General features: G+C 47.9%; 1 protein-coding gene across 1 annotated transcript in view; it reads right to left on the bottom strand.

Annotated features, from left to right (window-relative positions):
* LOC119381788 (uncharacterized) overlaps positions 1-6874 on the bottom strand; it is a 38141-nt gene extending 31267 nt beyond the window's left edge. The window contains exon 1 of the mRNA XM_037649548.1: positions 5005-6874. Within this exon, the coding sequence (XP_037505476.1) occupies positions 5005-6874 (1870 nt within the window). The remainder of the gene's footprint in view (positions 1-5004) is intronic.
* Between the last annotated feature and the right edge of the window lie 11275 nt (positions 6875-18149).

Here is an 18149-nt window from a genome sequence, read left to right as displayed (position 1 = left end):
CGAACAGCAGTGGGGACATTGGGCAGCCTTGCTTTACAGAAGAGCAAATAGATACCGGTTTTGACAGATGGCCATTAATAATTAGTCGCGTTGAACAGTCATTGTAACAAAGTTTAACGCCTTCCAGCAGAACAGAGCCAACATTTGCATGTTGCAGAAGGGAAAACAGAAAGGAATGACTAACACGGTCAAAAGCTTTGGCAAGGTCTACCTGTAGCATAGCAAGCTGTCCTTGACAACTGTAGCAATACTGAAGAAGTGTTCGAGCGATGTGAAATGCTTTTTCCACCTCCACTTTACCGCTCATTATATTCTCACCTTCCAGGACATGATGTACTAAAACGAGTTCGGAAAATGCATCTTTCTCCTGATACAAAAACCTTCTTTTACAAACTCCATACTGATACACTGCCGGTGAAATCATGGTTGCAGAGGAAAGGTATTTTTGTTTCTTCAGTTAACTGTCGTCTCTGCGATGTACCAGAGACAGTAGAACACTGTTTTATTAGCTGCAAAGATGCCATTCTATTTTGGGACATCCTTCAACGAACTGTTCAAAAATATTTTAACATTAACTCGCATACTATACGTTACCTTCTCCCAACGTCTCTTGATGAAGTGCCCTTTGACATGTTTTTCCTTATGGGACTGCACAGTCTGTGGAAAACGCGCATGCAAGACCGTTATGCAGAACTAACCACTGCTTCAAGTATGCATTTCATGCGTATGGCTCTCCATCTAAAGGACATTTACGAGGAACTTGACATCACACCAGACTGGCACCCCATCTTGATGAGGTGTTCATCCTTACCAGCCTCCACGTGTAACAAGCTTTGAAGAGTGACTTTTCCTGCTTCTCTGGACTTGCACAGTATATATGCATGTAAGCTTTTGAATGCTTGTGCAGTGCTTGTGCGATTATTGTCGCTAAGTGAATGCATCACTACGTCATAGCGTTTGTGATAATTTCAAATACGCATTATAATAAATACCATGAAAGAAAAAAGAAAAAAAAAAAAAAAAAAAAAAAAACCGGCATGGCTCAGAGGTTGAATACTGGGCTCCCACGCAGAGGGCCCAGGTTCGAACCTCGTTCCATCCTGGAAATTTTTTCTTATTTCCTTTTTTTTTCTTATTTCGAGCGATACTGGTTACGGACACCGGCGGCGGCGGCGGCGGCGGCAGCGGCGGCGGCAGCGGCGGCGGCAGCGGCAGCGGCGGCGGCGGCGGCGGCGGCGGCGGACAACTACGGCGCCAAAAACGGCCGGTGAAATGATCTCATAACAGCTTTCGCTGTAAAAAATGCCAGGCCTGCGCGGAAAGCGCAGCACAGTCACAGGGAAAGCTGGAAAAGCGGCATTTCTAGAGCCCGTTATAAACTCTCTTGTGGCTACTAATACAAGTACACTAGCAACGTAGCCACTACACCACAAATAGTGATTTTTGTGAAGTTGGGAAGCACCCACGACATTATTCGTCATTCTGCGGAGAGGCGAGGTACCATCTGTAAGGCATTATGTGCACTTTGTTGATGCGACGGTTGATGACGATGAAGAATTATGGCTGCGCTTTCTAATGGGTTGGAAGCTTTAAACGACCCGCTATTTACGTAACTCGCATTGTGTGACGCCCGGTCGTTATTTAACTCTCCCATCACGCCTTATAACATACGGTAACGTGAGAAAGAGAGAGAAGGAATCAACTTTATTGAGACTCTGAAGGAAATGGATCGTGGGAGCCTTATGGGCTTCCTTGGCAACCAATAGAAGTTCACTTGCGAGGAACACACTACGCTATAAATCAATATAACTTGTGTGAAGTATAGGGAGCAGCCACTATTGCAATTTTTCTTCATTCTGCGGAGAACCGTGGTACCCGCCAAACACCTCTAAGGCATTATCAGGCGATGATGATCTTTTTACATCATTCTTGTTGGCGCCGACGCCACCGACGATCACTTTTCGCGTTTAGTGAGGCATCTAAGGCTTTAACATTAACACTTGAGCATTCTCAGGCGATCCACCAGAAGAGAGAGTTCTTGCTACAGTTTTCGACTTGGCTGGCGGGCAAGTCTGTAATATACCAGATAACTGTGAACAATTTGACCTTGGTTTATTCGCGGGTTTCGCCCATTTTCGAGCCTGCCGGCTGTCATAACGACGCGTTACATTCGTTAGGGAAGGCAAGGTATTGAAAATGCTGGAGGCGTGTTAGAGGGTATAGTGCCGCCGAGTGAGAGAAGTGAAGTACTGGAGCTTAATAGTACTACAACTGCGAAGCCACGAGGACTAGGAAGGGTTTCTCCATAACACTGCCTCGTGCGTGGAAGCCATTAATCTGAGCTTCTTTGACCTTTCTTCACATACCACGCCTATCCCTTCGCGACCGGTAGAAAAAAAAAGGACAAAAACTCGCTATCTTTCTTGCCTTCTCTATCTCGCTCGGCCAGAAATCTCGCGGGCAGACCCGACGCAGACAGTCCTAAGAAAAGCATCGTATGGGGGCGAACGTGCGTATTTGATGCACTAATGAACGAACAGCAAGGCAACAGCGCTACTACGTTTCGCACGTTCGTGCAATAGCCACGATCGACGCCGTTGAGTCTTGCCCCTCTAATTTACCGCCCCTCATCCCATGTTCTATATGAAGCCGCGGATATTGCATCGGTTCTGAGTTAGTGAGAACGTAACGTTAAACAATCAGATTGGTACGACGCGTGTGTCCCGCTGTAGATGAGATTGAAAGTGATAGAAAGAATGTCACATAAACAGCGTTCTTTTTGAATGCAGTGCTATCGCTGACAAAAAAAAAAGAGTTGACCCTGTATGTTACTGAAAGTCAGTCGCGCAGAGATAGACACGTAGAAAAAAGTCACAGTTTCGCCGCAACGGCGAAACAATGAATGCGATAGCAATAAATTGTAATGTAACGCGAAGAACGGAAAGCAGCTCGAAATTGCCAGCGCGTCCCTCGAGCCCAAAGCACGCACGAAAAGAACGCACGCAGGACGAGCGCGAACTAATGCGTCACCGCTCGACACTTGAAGTGCACTGCCCAAACATAAAGCAGGACGCACGAAAGGAACGAACAGGTACGCACAAGACGAGCGCGAACTAATTGTCACAGTTGTTACTTATTTCTGTTTGAACAGCGCGCTCCTTTCGCAAACGCGGCCGCTGCAGCGAGCGAGGCGAAACACCCCACCGGCCGCCCCTTCTTTCCTCGAGATAAGCGCACGAAAGCGATCACGCCCTGTAGAGCGAAGAGCAACGGCGTTCGCAGGAGCGGGGCGACAATCTTTAAATCGCGCCACACGCGCGCACGTCGCGCCATCTATGCGACCACTAAGAAAGCATGCTGGACTACATGGTGTATATAAATAGCACGCCGTTACCAGGCTGAAAGACGGTGCTGTCGTGGCCTAACGTCTAACGCGGCGGGCTGCAAAGCGAGAGATCGCCCGTTCGATTCCGCGCGTCGGAAATAATTTCTGAATTATTTTTCTTTGCGGCTCTTCTATATATATACATACTTATAGATATACGGTGAATGACGGCGACGGGGACGGACATTTTCCAGCCGAGACTGTCCATATAAGTGCTATCGCAATAAAAGTTCCCGAATGCGGTTCTGTGCTTTCTCTTGTATATGTCCCCCTCTCCCCCCTATGTCCGTATCTCAGTACGGTTAAACCACACGAACTCGATGTACATTCAGTCGTTTCATGCTTAAGATTTCTATCGGTACTAACACAAACGGTAATCATATTAAGTTTAAGGCATTAGCGCAGGGTTCTTGATCAGTCACTGTTCACGAAGACGCAAATGTGCTGTAATTGATATCACGTATCAGTTATCAGATATTAGATGTGTCAGGCTTTGTGTCAAATGAAAAAGAACAAACGTTTTCAACAGGAAAAATACAATAGTAATGGAAAAGCACGTGCGGGGCATGCATGAAATTTACATAAACTGAGGTCTTTATGTCCCACAACAATCTATGCTGCGCACACAGATGGTTATATAGGACGGTATTTATCAGCTTAAAACCGAAATCATTTTCCCATCTTCTTTAATCTCCCAATGCTTGTAAAGTCAATGAAACTTTGTCAGGAAAACGGTATTAACCAAGCGTTCATCGTAGCAGCGCTGCGACTCTTTACATATGTTCCTTTCGCTCTGATGCCTTTACGGAACCCACTAGGCATTAGAGCGTTAGTAAATAAAAAGGAAGAAAAATTATACGCGCTTTCCTGCCTCGACATTGAGTGCATTCCCATTTAGTGCATTCGTGCTTCATTCAGCGAAAATTGAAATAAGCAATCTGTTTTGAGCCATGGCGAAATCCATCTTCCTGCTTTCTCTACGAGCTCTCACTGAGAAACCTGGTATGGGTTCCAGGAAAATGTAAATTTTTGTTGTATGAGCTCTCTCCGAAGGTTTACATGATAGGATAGGCAAAGCTTTTTTTTTTCTTCTTCTTAGTGCTCTTTTTCTCTCAGGAGTTTGTCGTGTTTGTTCTTTTTTTTACATCACGATGGATGGATGGAAAAACTTTATTTCGTCAGAAAACAGTTGGGGACGATTCCGTGTTAGATGGCCATCAACCCAAGGTTGACGGCGACCTGTGTGGCCCACTCCACGACCCTTGTCTGGACGGCTGGGTCTGAGCTGGTCAACACGGCCTCCCACTGCTCGAGAGAGGGATCACGCATAATATCCGCCGGTGGCGGCACCATGCTACATTCCCACAGTATATGGTCATAACTTGCCACTGCCTGGCACCATTTGCATTGTGGCTTAATCTCCTCCGGGTATATTTTGCTCAACACGTATGGGTTGGGAAACGATCGCGTCTGCAGTTTTCTCCAGACGCATTCCTGCGCCTTGGTCAACCGCTTGTGCGGAGGCGGATAAAGCCTACGCTCTAGTTTATAATGATTGGTGATGACGTGAAAGGACACCAGCCCATCTCTCGCGGATCTCCCCGGAACGGGAGGCTCACCTGCCCGGCTGACGAAACCTCGAGCATTCAGGTGAGCCGCCTCGTTCCCAGGGTTTCCAGAGTGCGCTGATACCCAGACAATTTCTATTTCCCGAATTTCTCGCCCCGCGGCTCGGTGCAGCAGTCGTGCGGCGGTGACCGATATTCTGCCCCGCGCCAGATTTCGAATGGCTGTTTTCGAATCACTGAGAATCAGGTTAGACTGAGAATTAGTGATAGCTAGCGCTATTGCCGCTTCCTCAGCAGTTTCTGAGGAGCGGGTTTTGACTGATCCAGAGGCGACCAAGCGTCCCCGCCTGTCCACCACCATAATCGCAAATGCGTCCTTGTCCTTAATTTCCGCGACGTCTGTATAGACTGCCAATGTGTACTCCCCATATTGAACATGTAAATTTCTGGCTCTTGCCTGCCTGCTTCCCTCATGGTGGATCGGATGCATGTTCTTGGGCAAAGGCTTTATGTACAAGGCCTTGTGTAATTCTCGCCGCACCTGAGTTTTAGTGTCACCAGCGGGAGCCTCGGCGCCAACGCCAATCCTTTCCAATATATCCCTGCCAGTTTCCGTTGTCGAAAGCCTAGCGTGCTGCATCACCAGGTGCGCCTCCCGTAGTTCTTCCAGGGGGTTGTGCACCCCTAATCTTAGTAGCCTGTCTGTTGACGCATTCTTAGGAAGCCCAAGGGCTGTCTTGTAAGCCTGCCTAATCATAGCCTCGACCTTGCCTTTTTCTGTGGTATCCAATTTCATGTAAGGTGTCGCATAAGTAATCCTGCAGAGCACAAACGCCTGTACCAGCTTACAGAGATTCTTTTCTTTTATCCCGCTCTTACGGTTAGCGATTCGCCTGATTAGCCTTACGGTAACGTTGACCGTGTTCTTAAGCTTTTCAAGGGCCACCGTATTCTTCCTGTTAGTCTGTAAATATAGGCCCAGGATTCTGATCGCTTGGGCTTCGGCGACCGGCATACCCCCCACTTTTACCTCCAGCGGTGGTGGCGGAATATAGTGCCTCGCATGTGGACCTCGTGGTTTTTCCTGAACCACAAAGAGCTCGGACTTGGGCTGAGAGCATGAGAGTCCCACATCTCCTGCGAGCTCTTCTACACTATTGACTGCCTGTTGTAGCGTTTCCTCCAACTGCGCATCCCTACCCCTGGTCACCCATATAGTAATATCATCCGCATAAAATGTGTGCTTCAGTCCCGGTATATCTTCCAGCCTCGGCGGTATCTTAATCAAAGCGAGGTTAAACAGGAACGGCGACAAAACTGAACCCTGTGGCGTCCCCTTGCCCCCCATCGGGAAAGAATCCGATTTGATTTCTCCAACTGCAATCTCCGCAGTCCTGCTCTCCAAGAATGATCTGATGTAGCGGAAGATTCTGGCCCCTGGGTTAACGTCCGATAGGTTCTTTAATATTGCCTCATGGGAAACATTGTCAAAAGCCTTATTCAGGTCGAGCCCCAATATAGCTTTGGTGCCCGTGCCGTTCCCGGGATCTACTACGTCATCTTTCAGCTGTAACATGACGTCCTGCATGGACAAATTGGCCCTGAAACCAATCATAGTTGCGGGAAAGATTGCCTTGTCCTCCGCATAACCCTGAAACCTGTTTAAAACCACGTGCTCCATCAATTTGCCCACGCATGATGTCAGTGAGATCGGGCGCAGGTTCTCCACGCAGAGCTTCTTGCCTGGCTTAGGAATAAATATAATCGTAGAATGCTTCCATTGTGCTGGGATCTCCCCTGCCACCCAATACTTGTTCATCAAGTCCGTGAGCGCCCCCACCGATTTGAAATCTAGGTTCCTCAGCATTTTATTAGTAACCCCGTCCAGGCCCGCGGCTGACGTAGTGCGGAGCTGCCCCATGTCAAACTCCACCTCCACCACCGTAAAGTCTTCATCTAGTTCTTAGTTTTCCGCCCCCGAATAGTGGGGTAAGCAACCATCTACTCCTTTGGTTATGTATCGATCCCGGAGTTCCTGTATAAATTCTCCCATCGTGCCTTGATACTGATGCTCTAACCGAGTCATTTGTCCCCTTTGTGCCAACTTGGTTGCCGCCGGATCCAAAAGGTGCCTCAACAACTGCCATGTCTTTTTGCATCCAAACTGACCATTCATTCGATCACAAATCTGTCCCCACTGCTTGCACTGCAAGTCCAATGTGTAGGTCTCAATTTGGCGTTCTAGCTTGGCCATCCTTCTGCGAAGGACGCCATTATGTTTCTGCTTCTTCCACCTTTTCAGGAGACTCGCGTGCGCTTCCCACATGTGTAACAGCCTAGAGTCTGCAGTAAACTCCTCTTCCTCGATTGGCACTTCTACCGTGGTACTCTTTACATCCTGCTTGAGCGCCCCAACCCAAGCGTCCAAGTCTTCAATTTCCCCGTTCACCGTGTCTGCCCTGGTTTTCCTATATCTGTCCCAATCTGTAACTTTATGGCCTTTCACTTTGTCTTTATGCTTCGAAGCACTAAACGTCGTGGAAAGGATATAGTGATCACTTCTTAGCGTTTGTCCCGTGTTAACCCACTTTGCATTACTGATACCCTTGAGAAACGTAAGGTCCGGAGAAGTATCCATGCTAATGTTGTTGCCTATCCTCGTATGATCTTGCGGGTTGTTTAAGAGCGTCCACCGCAGATCCCGGGCAACTTGCCAAAGCCGATTGCCCTTTGGGCTGGCTTGGATGTAACCCCACTCTGGGTGAGGCGCATTGAAATCCCCCGCCGCTAACCGTTGAGTTTGAATCAGGAGCGGTGGCAAGCCCAATTCCTCATCTTTTGGAGAACAATATACATAAAGTACAAACAGACTCTTCTCATCCTTTCGCTTGGGCACAATCTCCAGCAGTACGTAGTCTTCCCTGCTGCTATGTATGGTATGCTGAATGGCGGTGGTGTTGCGATAGACTAACATTGCGGTAAAGACGCGCGATACGCCCCTTGGATCAATCCCTTGCGGTGTAAGTGCCTTAAATCCGGGTAATTTCACGGAACCACTAGTCTCCTGTAAGGCTATTATGTCCGGCTTACTATCCAGATTTTGTACGTGTAACTGCAGGTTCCCCGCTTGCGACGGAAACCCCTGCAGTTCCACTGCCAAACCTCAATTTGTTGGCGAGGGGCCATGATGAGGCAACAGGTTGTCCAATGTTGGCGCTTGGCCAACTACGGGGGGCAGTCTTGCCTCCAATAAAGAATGGAGCTGCTGAAACATGCCCATAACCTGGGTTGTGGAAGACCTGAATTCACTGGCGAGGGTGCCAAGACGCTCCTCTATTTTGTCGAGCCTAGCTTCGATTTTCTCGACCCGAGCCTCCAACCTATCCTGTCTTTCCCCCTGTTTTCCTACTTTATCCGCAAGGTTAGTTATGTGTGCCTTACGACTAGTGACCTTAACAACTGGCTGTGGCATGTCTACCGTCGATGTTTCGGCTAACCTTTTCGCATTAACTCCCTCATCTGCCGGCAGCGGCCTCTTGACAGGCCCCCTATTCTCCACTTCCATAGCCGCACTCTCCTGTACGCGAGCAGACGCCGCTTGCGTCGCTTTCTGTAGGCCCTGTATTACTGGTGCCTGTACCCCTTGTCTTCTCTTCAACAGTTTTCAATCTACGTAAATAGCCAGTCGGTTTTTTTACATACGGAAGTGAACGGTGACAAGGACATCTGCGTCCACGCATCTGGCGCTGACGACGAATCTGCAGCACAAACTTCAGCAAAAAAAAAATCACAGCATATCCACGGAGTGAATGATGATGAGTGGGCGAAGCTGCGGAGGTTCATCGGTAAACCGTGAATCTTCCGTGAATTCTGCCCAGTACATCATCACCGACGTGAGATCGGGCGCGTTTATACTAAAGGTTCGATGAGTTATGACGACTTGCAGCTCACTTTAATTTTACATGTACGCTGTGAATTTTCATTGTTTAGAAAACCATTGCTTTAGAAAACACCTTGCGTCTTTCGTTAAGCAGCTGGCGTCTTTTTCGTTTTGCTTTAGAAACATCTGGCGTTCTTTCGTTTTGTTTTTACAAAACATCTGGCGTCTTTCGTTGGTTTATTTCATCAATCAACGGCGTTTTGAACAAAATTTTTATTGTTTAATCACGCACAGGAGAAATCTCACCAGGCACTACCTTGGAGGTAAACAATGGCTGCTAATGGGAATGAGAGACAGAAGAAGTCGGCTTTTAGCTAACACTTACACTTCTACAGAGACAGAAGAATTCGGCTTTTAGTTAACGCGCACGCTGCGAATTTTTTATTGTTCAACAACGCACAGGAGAAATCTCCCACCGGCACCACCTTGGAGGTCAAAGGGTAAGACTTGTTACTCACTACTACGAGCACGACGAGGGACGAACGCGTGCCGCCTTAAGGAGCTTCGCCCCTAAAAAACCTTGTCCGCGACGAGACGACCACTTTTCGTCAAAACACGTCAGGGGAGAGACAAACGCGTCCTCATGCGTACATATTTCGCAAATGGGCCTCGTTCGGAAGCGGACTATCTCTCTACTTCGGTATACGCGTAATGGAGGCCTAACTGCCACGCACTTTCTCTCTTTTCGGGGTAAGGCCCTTTCGTAATCGTCTAGATTTATTTCCCACCGAACGCTGCTGTCCCACGGATCCGGAGATCGTCAACAGGTAGAGACACGAAGAAAGAAAAAAGCCGTTCTCCTACCGTCATCGTAGAAAGAATGGAACCGGAACTGAACTCCATTAGGTACTGCGCGTATTCGCAAATAGAACTCGTGAAGGTATAGAAAATTATAAATAGCGAGTTCCGTTTTATATTTCCGCGCGAAAACATTCCGCGTAAGCAGTTTCACTTCTTGACGCCTCTGAATTTGACAAAGGACCCTACAAGGCGGTTTATTCGCTTTTTTCTCCTGAGGTTAACGTATTCGTGGCATCTCGTACTTCCGTTTTCATTAGCGTGTCGTACCATTCTTGAATATGAAAGCCACTTCTGGTGGATGTGTTTGAATCGTTGACGGAAGCGTGCAGGTTTAGGTGGCTCGTAATAAAGGAAAGAAAGAAGGGAGAGGAGAAATCAGATTTTTTTCTTAACAACCGAGAACCGTGCATACTTCCAGGAGTGAAAGAAGAAGTGGGAAAGGTAGAAAGAGAGTAAACAGGAGCGTTGGAATATATTTCAGGGTGCCAGGCTTTCCAGAACACGAAGTAGAAATCTGTACCGCACCACATTTCAATTTTGTAACTCATCAGAGCGTGTGCTTTATACAATTTTCGGACATGCCACACTACAAGGACGAAGAGCGGATAGCGAACGCTGCTTCCTTTGTTATAAATTCGGAGGAAACTGTTGTAATACTGATTTTAAAAAGATAGAATTATTCATCTATTGCTTCCGAACACGTCCTCTTACGATTCTTGGCGTTTTTCATTCGTGCTTTCGTCTCCGGATATTTCTCCGTCTTGGTCTTGAAGTTGGAATAATGGCGCAAATGCTCCTGCAGGGACAAAGAACACAGTACGCGGGGGCACTTGTCCGTGTCCTGCGTTCTTCGTCCCTGTCCGAGCATTCGCGCCATCGATTCAACTTCAGCCATGTACCAACTAGCCCGACAGCAAACGCTACTAAGTCTCGGTCTTCTTGATTTCTGGATTCTTACGACTCACTACACTACGTTTAACGGTTATAGCGCGAAGAATGAGGGACAGGGAGGAGAACAAACAGAGACGAGCGCTTGTCTTTGTCTGCCCCAAGGAAATTTTAAAAGAATCACTGGAGTAGAAATTATGATTGAAGAGTGAAGCGGTACCCACCCTAAGACTGGCGGCTACGGCCGCCATCTTACTATGGGCACGATAAAACGCTAGCGTTCAACGAAGAAAAGAGAGCGCGGTTTCCTCCCACGCGCTATACAAGTTTAAAAGGACCCTGCAACACTTTTTGAGGATGGTGAGAAAACGCTGCCGTTCGGTATACGAGGATACTGAGAACACGTGATCCAAATATTATAGCTCAGCACGTGACCTGGAATTTACAATTAATCCTCAAAGTCAGATAGAAATCGCTCCCTCTTAACTCGACAAATGATGCCATAAACCCAAATGACGGCGCCATAAACCCAAAGTCCACGGCAGTTGGCTCATTCGAGCACCGTGAGCTGCATAGTTACTGCGGCCACCACGGGCTGCGCCACGTGCCCGCGAGCGCTCTCGCGATCACCTGAAAGCAAGCCGCGCGTTCGAAGAAAAAGAAAGTTCTAAAGGTCATGACGCGCGCTGACGAACGGACCCTATTTTCTTGCCTTCTTTGTAGATGCCGCCGGACCCCTGCACAACCGCACCACGGCAGCCGTGGTAAACAGGGGACAGGTCGTGGACTGCGTCTCGGCTACCGGAATCGACAATACAGCCATGGAAGAAGCCGGTATAGCCTTAGCCATGCGTAATACAAAAGCCACCTTTGTCCTCACGGATTCCCAGGCGGCGTATCGTAATTTCGCAAGAGGTCAAGTCGGTCGCTTAGCGCATTCAATACTGCAGCAGGCTGCGGCCACTCCTCAAGAGGGTCAGTGGATACAGTTGTTATGGGTACCAGGGCACGCAGGAGTTCGAGGCAATGAGCTTGCTCACGCCTCCGCCCGCGAACTCTTACACCGGACCTCCACTGCTTCCTCCACAACGCAACTTCTCGCTGACCAGGACGACCCCCAGCCCCTCCTTTCCTACACCTATATCCTGCAACACATTAGGCTGAGTAGACGCACTCTACCCCCACCTGATCCTAAATTAGATAAAGCAACGCAGGTCGCGTGGCGACGATTAGAATCATTATGTTTTCCAAATCCGTATATATTGTTTAAAATAGATCCCTCGGCGTACAATCCGCAATATAAATTTTGTCCCCAGACGGCCACCTTATTCCATATGGTCTGGGAGTGCCAAGAGAATCCCAATATATCGGCCAAACATAATCCTACATTAGTCGAGTGGGAGGCGACCCTGTCCAGCTCTGACCCAGGGCAGCAACAAGCACTGGTCGACCGAGCCCGGACGGCGGCAAGAGCCAATGATCTTCCGGACTAGGAGGTCCAACCACTAGAGACTCCACTTGTTTGCAATAAATGTTTTATTCTCTCTCCCTCTTGCCCCTTTGTCATTGCCCCCTGCGTAGCTTTCAGCGCGCTTACTGGTACGAGAGGCAAGACAAAGCGTTGACGGTCAAAAATTGGACCATCTCCCCGAAGGGAACGCTGATGGGATGCGAAGCAGCAGCGTTGCGCGCGTGTGGCGTCACGGGTTGAACGGCGCTAACGCGGGTGCTGCGGTGAGCGCTGGAAGATTCGTTTGAAGCGAAACTCGGTGTAGCGTTTACTGGTGTGAACGCTTGTTTGAAACGCGGACACGGGAGGCGAGCGGGCGTCGGAGCCGGCAGCTGCGGCGCTCCGGCGGGTGAGGGGGAGAATGACGTACGCGCGCACCTGCGAGGGAAGCATGCCAGGGGTGCGTGACGTCAACGCCCAGCTGCGGCGTGACCTACTTGGCACCGCTCCAACAACTGCGCCGAGGGAAGCGCGTTGCCTCGCGTTAATGCGGACGGACAGCGTTACACAGGCTAGTCAAAGAGCTGCTACGCATCTAAAAGAAGTCTGGAACCGTCGCCCCAGTTTTTGCAGAAAACTGAGAGAGAGCGGCAGATCCCTGTACTGCGCTCGTACTTGACGGACACTGAAATTATTTTGCGGCAGTCGATTCATGAGGCGATAAACTCCTTGAAAAGCCACTCGAATATTAACTACGAAAATTGTTGCAGGGCCTCATTAATATGGCAAGTTTTCCTGTACCCATACTGCTCAGTGTGCGTCTTTGCGTTTCTGGTTTCCTCAAGAAATCTCGAAGTCTTGTCAAATTTTATTGGACAACGAGGTATCAGTGTACGCATCTCGATATGTTACTTTCGTCGACAACAACGATCTGTTATTTTAGAATTAACGTAGCGTTTGCATTAACGCAGTGAAACACCTTTATTTTTAAGAGGACGCTACTAGTAAAGATCAAGTTTTCGAGATGAGGGGTGGGCAAGCAGTGGCTTCATTTTAACCGGTAAGGCCGTGCCAGAGCCATATATCCCCTCCGAAGGGATATGCGGCTCTGGGCCATGCGACGACTTCCATTCCGCATTTTTAGGGGCGAAGCTCCTTATAGCATCACCTGGTCGGTCGTCGCTCCATGCGGCGTGCATGTCCCCGCCGTCGTGTCTTCCGTATCATTCAATAAATGGCGCTGTCCCATAGAGATGCATGCAAGCTGCAGTTGGGTGACGATATACTAGATGGCACTATCCCATAGAGATGTGTGCAATATGTGCGCAAAAAAAGAAAAAACAAAAAAAACGAAAAAAAAGCAGCGGCACCCTGCACGCTAGATGGCGTGCAATAATCAAAGCGGCGTATTGCTTTGATTACTGCTGGGCGAAACCACTGAACATTTCACGGTGTAACCATGATTGCTTCAGGAGCTTTGCCCAAGCTCTTCATCATTCACCCGTGGATATGCTGTAATTTTTTTTAAAAGCCTTATTGGTCTGCCTCGATTGTTGTTGCTAACGCTTCACGCTAAAACCGTCGAGCTTAACGGAACATCGACTGCCAACTACTATTCTAAGCTCGAAACATTGCGGTCTCGCACGACCGACGCAAGCCGGTGAACCAGGCCAGAAAGGCAGGGGAGGCCTACGGACTAACTAGGCAACCCATTTCGTATAGACAGATGTATACTACTTCTGAATGATTCGCGCAAATCGACGTTTATTCCCTCCTTCTTTCTACTTCTTCAGTTCGGTTCTTCTGATACGTCGGTGAGTGGTTCCAACACCTGCAGAATAAGTGCCTCATCTGCACCCTTTCTCACTTTCGTAACGCGATAATTTTACGCGATGTGTAAAAAGGTTGACGCAGATATTCAGCTGTAGGAGCCGAATAGTCACATGGGTGACAGAAAAAATTTAGCCATCGGTCAGAGTTGCCAGATGCTACCGAGCTAAGAAGCAAATAATGATCACAAAAGAAGTCCCAAAAAGCGGTGCGACTTTCGCGAAGAAGCCCAAAAGAAGTGAAAATTCAATGGTTTTTTTTCTATTCTTGAAAATATTTTTAATTATACCAAAAAACGTCACTCAAATACAAAGGAGAGTGGAAAAAATCATTTAAATTATTTTGTACATCGATAATATGCGCAATTGTGAAGGAAAGCACATATTTACTATTTAACATTACCTCTAGGGTAGTCTCCACTGGGTTGAATGCACGTTTGCCAGTGCATGATTAACGTTACTTGTTCATTCCCCCAACATATGGTTGACTTCAACCGTGAACAACTCAAAGTCATCGACAAACGTGCTATTAGTGAACGACAAGCGCGCTATTGGTGAACGTGATGACCACTAAAATGACTATATTTGTTGGAAAAATGTAAACAAGCCCCAAAAACGCGACAAGCGACTGAAAAATTCTGCAAGCGACTCGGCGAAAAAAGAAGCCCGAATCCGCTTATTATAAGCGGAACTGGCAACTCTGCCATCGGCTCTTCTAGATGCCTACGATACTAGCTAAAACGTTTATCCGCGTACTGACACGAATTTTAGAAGATATATTGTTGCTCTGAAGAAAAGCACTGGTGTCAATAACCCTAAAAAGGAGCGTCGCGGTGCCTCGGAAAGAATTGAATATATTTTTAATACCATTGCCTTAAAGAAAACACTTTCGATATCGGTATCGAGGGTGTGGTTTCACAGTGACGTATGAACACAGTCTGACGTAGGTCTAAGTCACGTGCTAACGGCAACTCTGACATCATAAGCTTCATTTTGATACCGAAGTTGACATAGAACAATCGTAAAACCGCTCGATTCTTGTTCAATTCCCGACAGTCGGTACGAGCCAGTGTTCGGCAAAAAAAGAAAACAAATCTAGAATGTGATATGTATAGCTATTTTGTTTTACAGCGAAAGCTATTATGAGATCACAACAATGGCCGTTTTTGGCGCTGTAATTCTGAAGTGAAGTGAAAAGGACTTTATTCGATTATCCGGTGGACGACTATCCTAGCCCCGCGAGGGGACGGTCATCGCGATGCGTCCACACATCACCTCGGTGTGACGTCCTTTATTCCCCCGCCACCGCCGCCGCCGCCGGTGTCTGTAACCACTGTCGCGCGAAATAAAAAAAACTAAATAATAAAAAAACATCCAGGACGGAACGGGGCTCAAACCTGGGCCATCTGCGTGGGAGCATTCTGCCCAGTATTCTGCTTAATGAGAACTAACAGACCATAACGCCAAGGAAAGTATAGGGGGTGTTATCTGTAGTATTTAGAATATAAATGTGAAGAAAGTAAAGAGGACGAAAAGATAACTTGCCGCCGGCAGGGACCGAACCTGCGACCGTCGAATAACGCGTCCGATGCTCTACCACTTTATGGGGTATATATGTGCATTTAAACCTTGGAGTGTTAGTCAGCGCCAATCGCAGCCATGGCGGCGAGTGTGGAACACTCTTTTTCTGCCTTTCTGGCGTCACGTAGCACGTCATCGTTTTTTTACGAGCTGGCAGCTGACCAATAATCGCTCGCATACTACCTGAAGGCATCAAGTCTGCCAGAACGAGACCCTTGCTATGAATTGAGGAAAGAAGATGACTCTTAAGGGCTTGTTTTCTTTGTTAGACACAATATAAATGAGAACTAACAGACAATAACGCCAAGGAAAGTATAGGGGGTGTTATCGCTAGTATTCAGAATATAAATGTGAAGAAAGTAAAGTGGACGAAAAGATAACTTGCCGCCAGCAGGGACCGAACCTGCCGGCGGCAAGTTATTGGTCAGCTGCCAGCTCGTAAAAAAACGATCACGTGCTACGTGACGCCAGAAAGACGTCAGAAAGGCGTCGTTCATTTGAACGAGCAGAAACGCCTGTATGAGGAACGAAACTGCACAAATTGATGCAGCGTCGAAGAGACGGCGAGCGACGCAATGCGCGCGCCTATCTTTGTCCTTGGCCTTGCACAGTTGCGCCATTTATCAACCACGCGTGGCGTAATGCAAAGCCGACAGCGTAAACATGGATCGCCGGCTCGTCTGATAAGGTGTTGCAGCTTGTTTGTGATTCACCGAGCCAGACGCTACGCGGAGCTAATCGTACATGGTCCTGAAACGTTTTTGACGAGATAGCGTTAAAGAGCTCCTTTCTCAGAAATCCCGGAGTCGGCGTCCGCGTTGGTGTCGGCGTCGGTGACAGCGTCATGGTTGTGAGCGAAAAATCATCATCTCGTCCATGACCGAAAAATCGAGAAAAATGGAAATAAAATACATAATAAAAAACTTCGGTACGAGTGAGATTCGAACTCAGGCAGTATGCGTGGCAAGCAGGTGTTCTACCACCGAGCCTCGCTCTTTCCTGAAACTTATTAGGAAAAAAACATTATATGAATAATCGATAAGGATGCAAATAAAATAAATAACAAAAATCATAGAGTTCTAGTGAGAATCGAACCCAGGACGTCTGCGTGGCAAGCAGGCGTTTTATCAGAGCCACACTATTCCTTGAAACTCCTAAAAAAACACTATATGAATGTCATGAAGTGGAAGGAGTCTCCTTAACGCAGGTAATAATGCGTGGCAGAAGCGTAGAATAGCGCCAGGCTTCAAATCATGTGAATTGCGCAGCGAATGGGTGTTTTAAAGCCCTAAGTATTCTAAAATACCTTGAAACGACCAATGTTACGCGCACAGTCGTTCCTTTCCTTACGGCCCGGTTGAGGCATGCACCGAGAACCGAAGCCAGGCTAGCTATTGAGAAGACGATGCGCACGGGGTGCGATTAAGCTATCGCGTTCTGCTCTTGAAGGCGAAGCTCATGCGTCCTCCAAGTTTTTATAGGCGTGAGTAACGTCCAATTTCTGAAAGAGACACTTCAATGGAGAAAGCAAAAATAACATTAACATAAATGAAGTAGCCATGATGCTGGACTTGAACGCGTCGTCAATTATTTGTGAAGGATATTCGTGTTCGATTTAGAGCACTGCACGGGCCTGATTTACCGGCCCGAGCCCGCCCCGGGCCCGCTTTATGAAGCCCGAGCCCAGCCCGGGCCCGTGATTCCAAGCCCCGGCCCGGCCCGGGCCCGGGCGTACATGACCGAACCCAGCCCGAGCCCCGGGCCCGTGGTTCCAAGCCCGTGCCCGACCCAGGCCCGGGCGTTCATTACTAAACTTATCTCGGGCGCACGTGTTCATGAACAGGCCCGGCCCGGGCCCGCTAGAGGATATTAGTTGTTGATGATGAGCGTTAATGATGCCTTGTGCTTTGTAGCGGGCGATCGGACGGAAAAATCCGGTGTGTACATACACCGAGATATTGCTTTGCCCGCGGTGGTACTTCAGCGGTTAAGCTGCTTCGCTGTTAAGTCCTAGGACGCGGGTGCGATTCCAGCGGCCACAGCGGCCGCAATTTGATGGGGGCGAAATGCAAGAACACCCGTGTATATACTTATCTTTAGGTGCACGTTAGCGAACTCGAGGTGGTCGAAATTAATCCGGTGCCACTACGGCGTGCCTCGTAATCATACCGTGGTTTTGGCACGTAATACCAAGGAATACCAAGGAATATAAATGAAATGTATCGTATGTGTCAACCTCAAATAAAAGACCAAAGTCTTTATTCTTCCCATGGGAACAACCGTGATCTGGCCCACTGATAGTGCTGTCAATATATATATATATATATATATATATATATATATATATATATATATATATATATAGTAGTGGGAAAAGAATCACGCGGACCCCGATAGAATAAGCAATGAAGAAAGAAACTACGACTTTCGTTGGTTTGGCACTGTATATTTTCACTAACGTTTCGTCTGGTGGACCAGACTTTGTCAAAGTAACAAGTACATCGCGGTGGGTTTCCTTATAAACACGCTTAAAGTAGATAGATAGTTTCAAAGAACTTATCGATAGCAAGAATGACAACATAAGATAGCGGTCACGCGCAGTCGACATGGATTCATGCGCGCACATTTGGGCCTCGTGGCAGCGAAGTCAGGTTACACAGGGTAGCATAGATTGCACACGCAGTTGATATGGCATTACACACTAGTG

This window comes from Rhipicephalus sanguineus, chromosome 2 (genome assembly GCF_013339695.2).
Source record: "Rhipicephalus sanguineus isolate Rsan-2018 chromosome 2, BIME_Rsan_1.4, whole genome shotgun sequence".
Lineage (NCBI taxonomy): Eukaryota > Metazoa > Arthropoda > Arachnida > Ixodida > Ixodidae > Rhipicephalus > Rhipicephalus sanguineus.
Note: the sequence above shows the minus strand (reverse complement) of the source record. Positions and strands in the feature narration are given on the sequence as shown.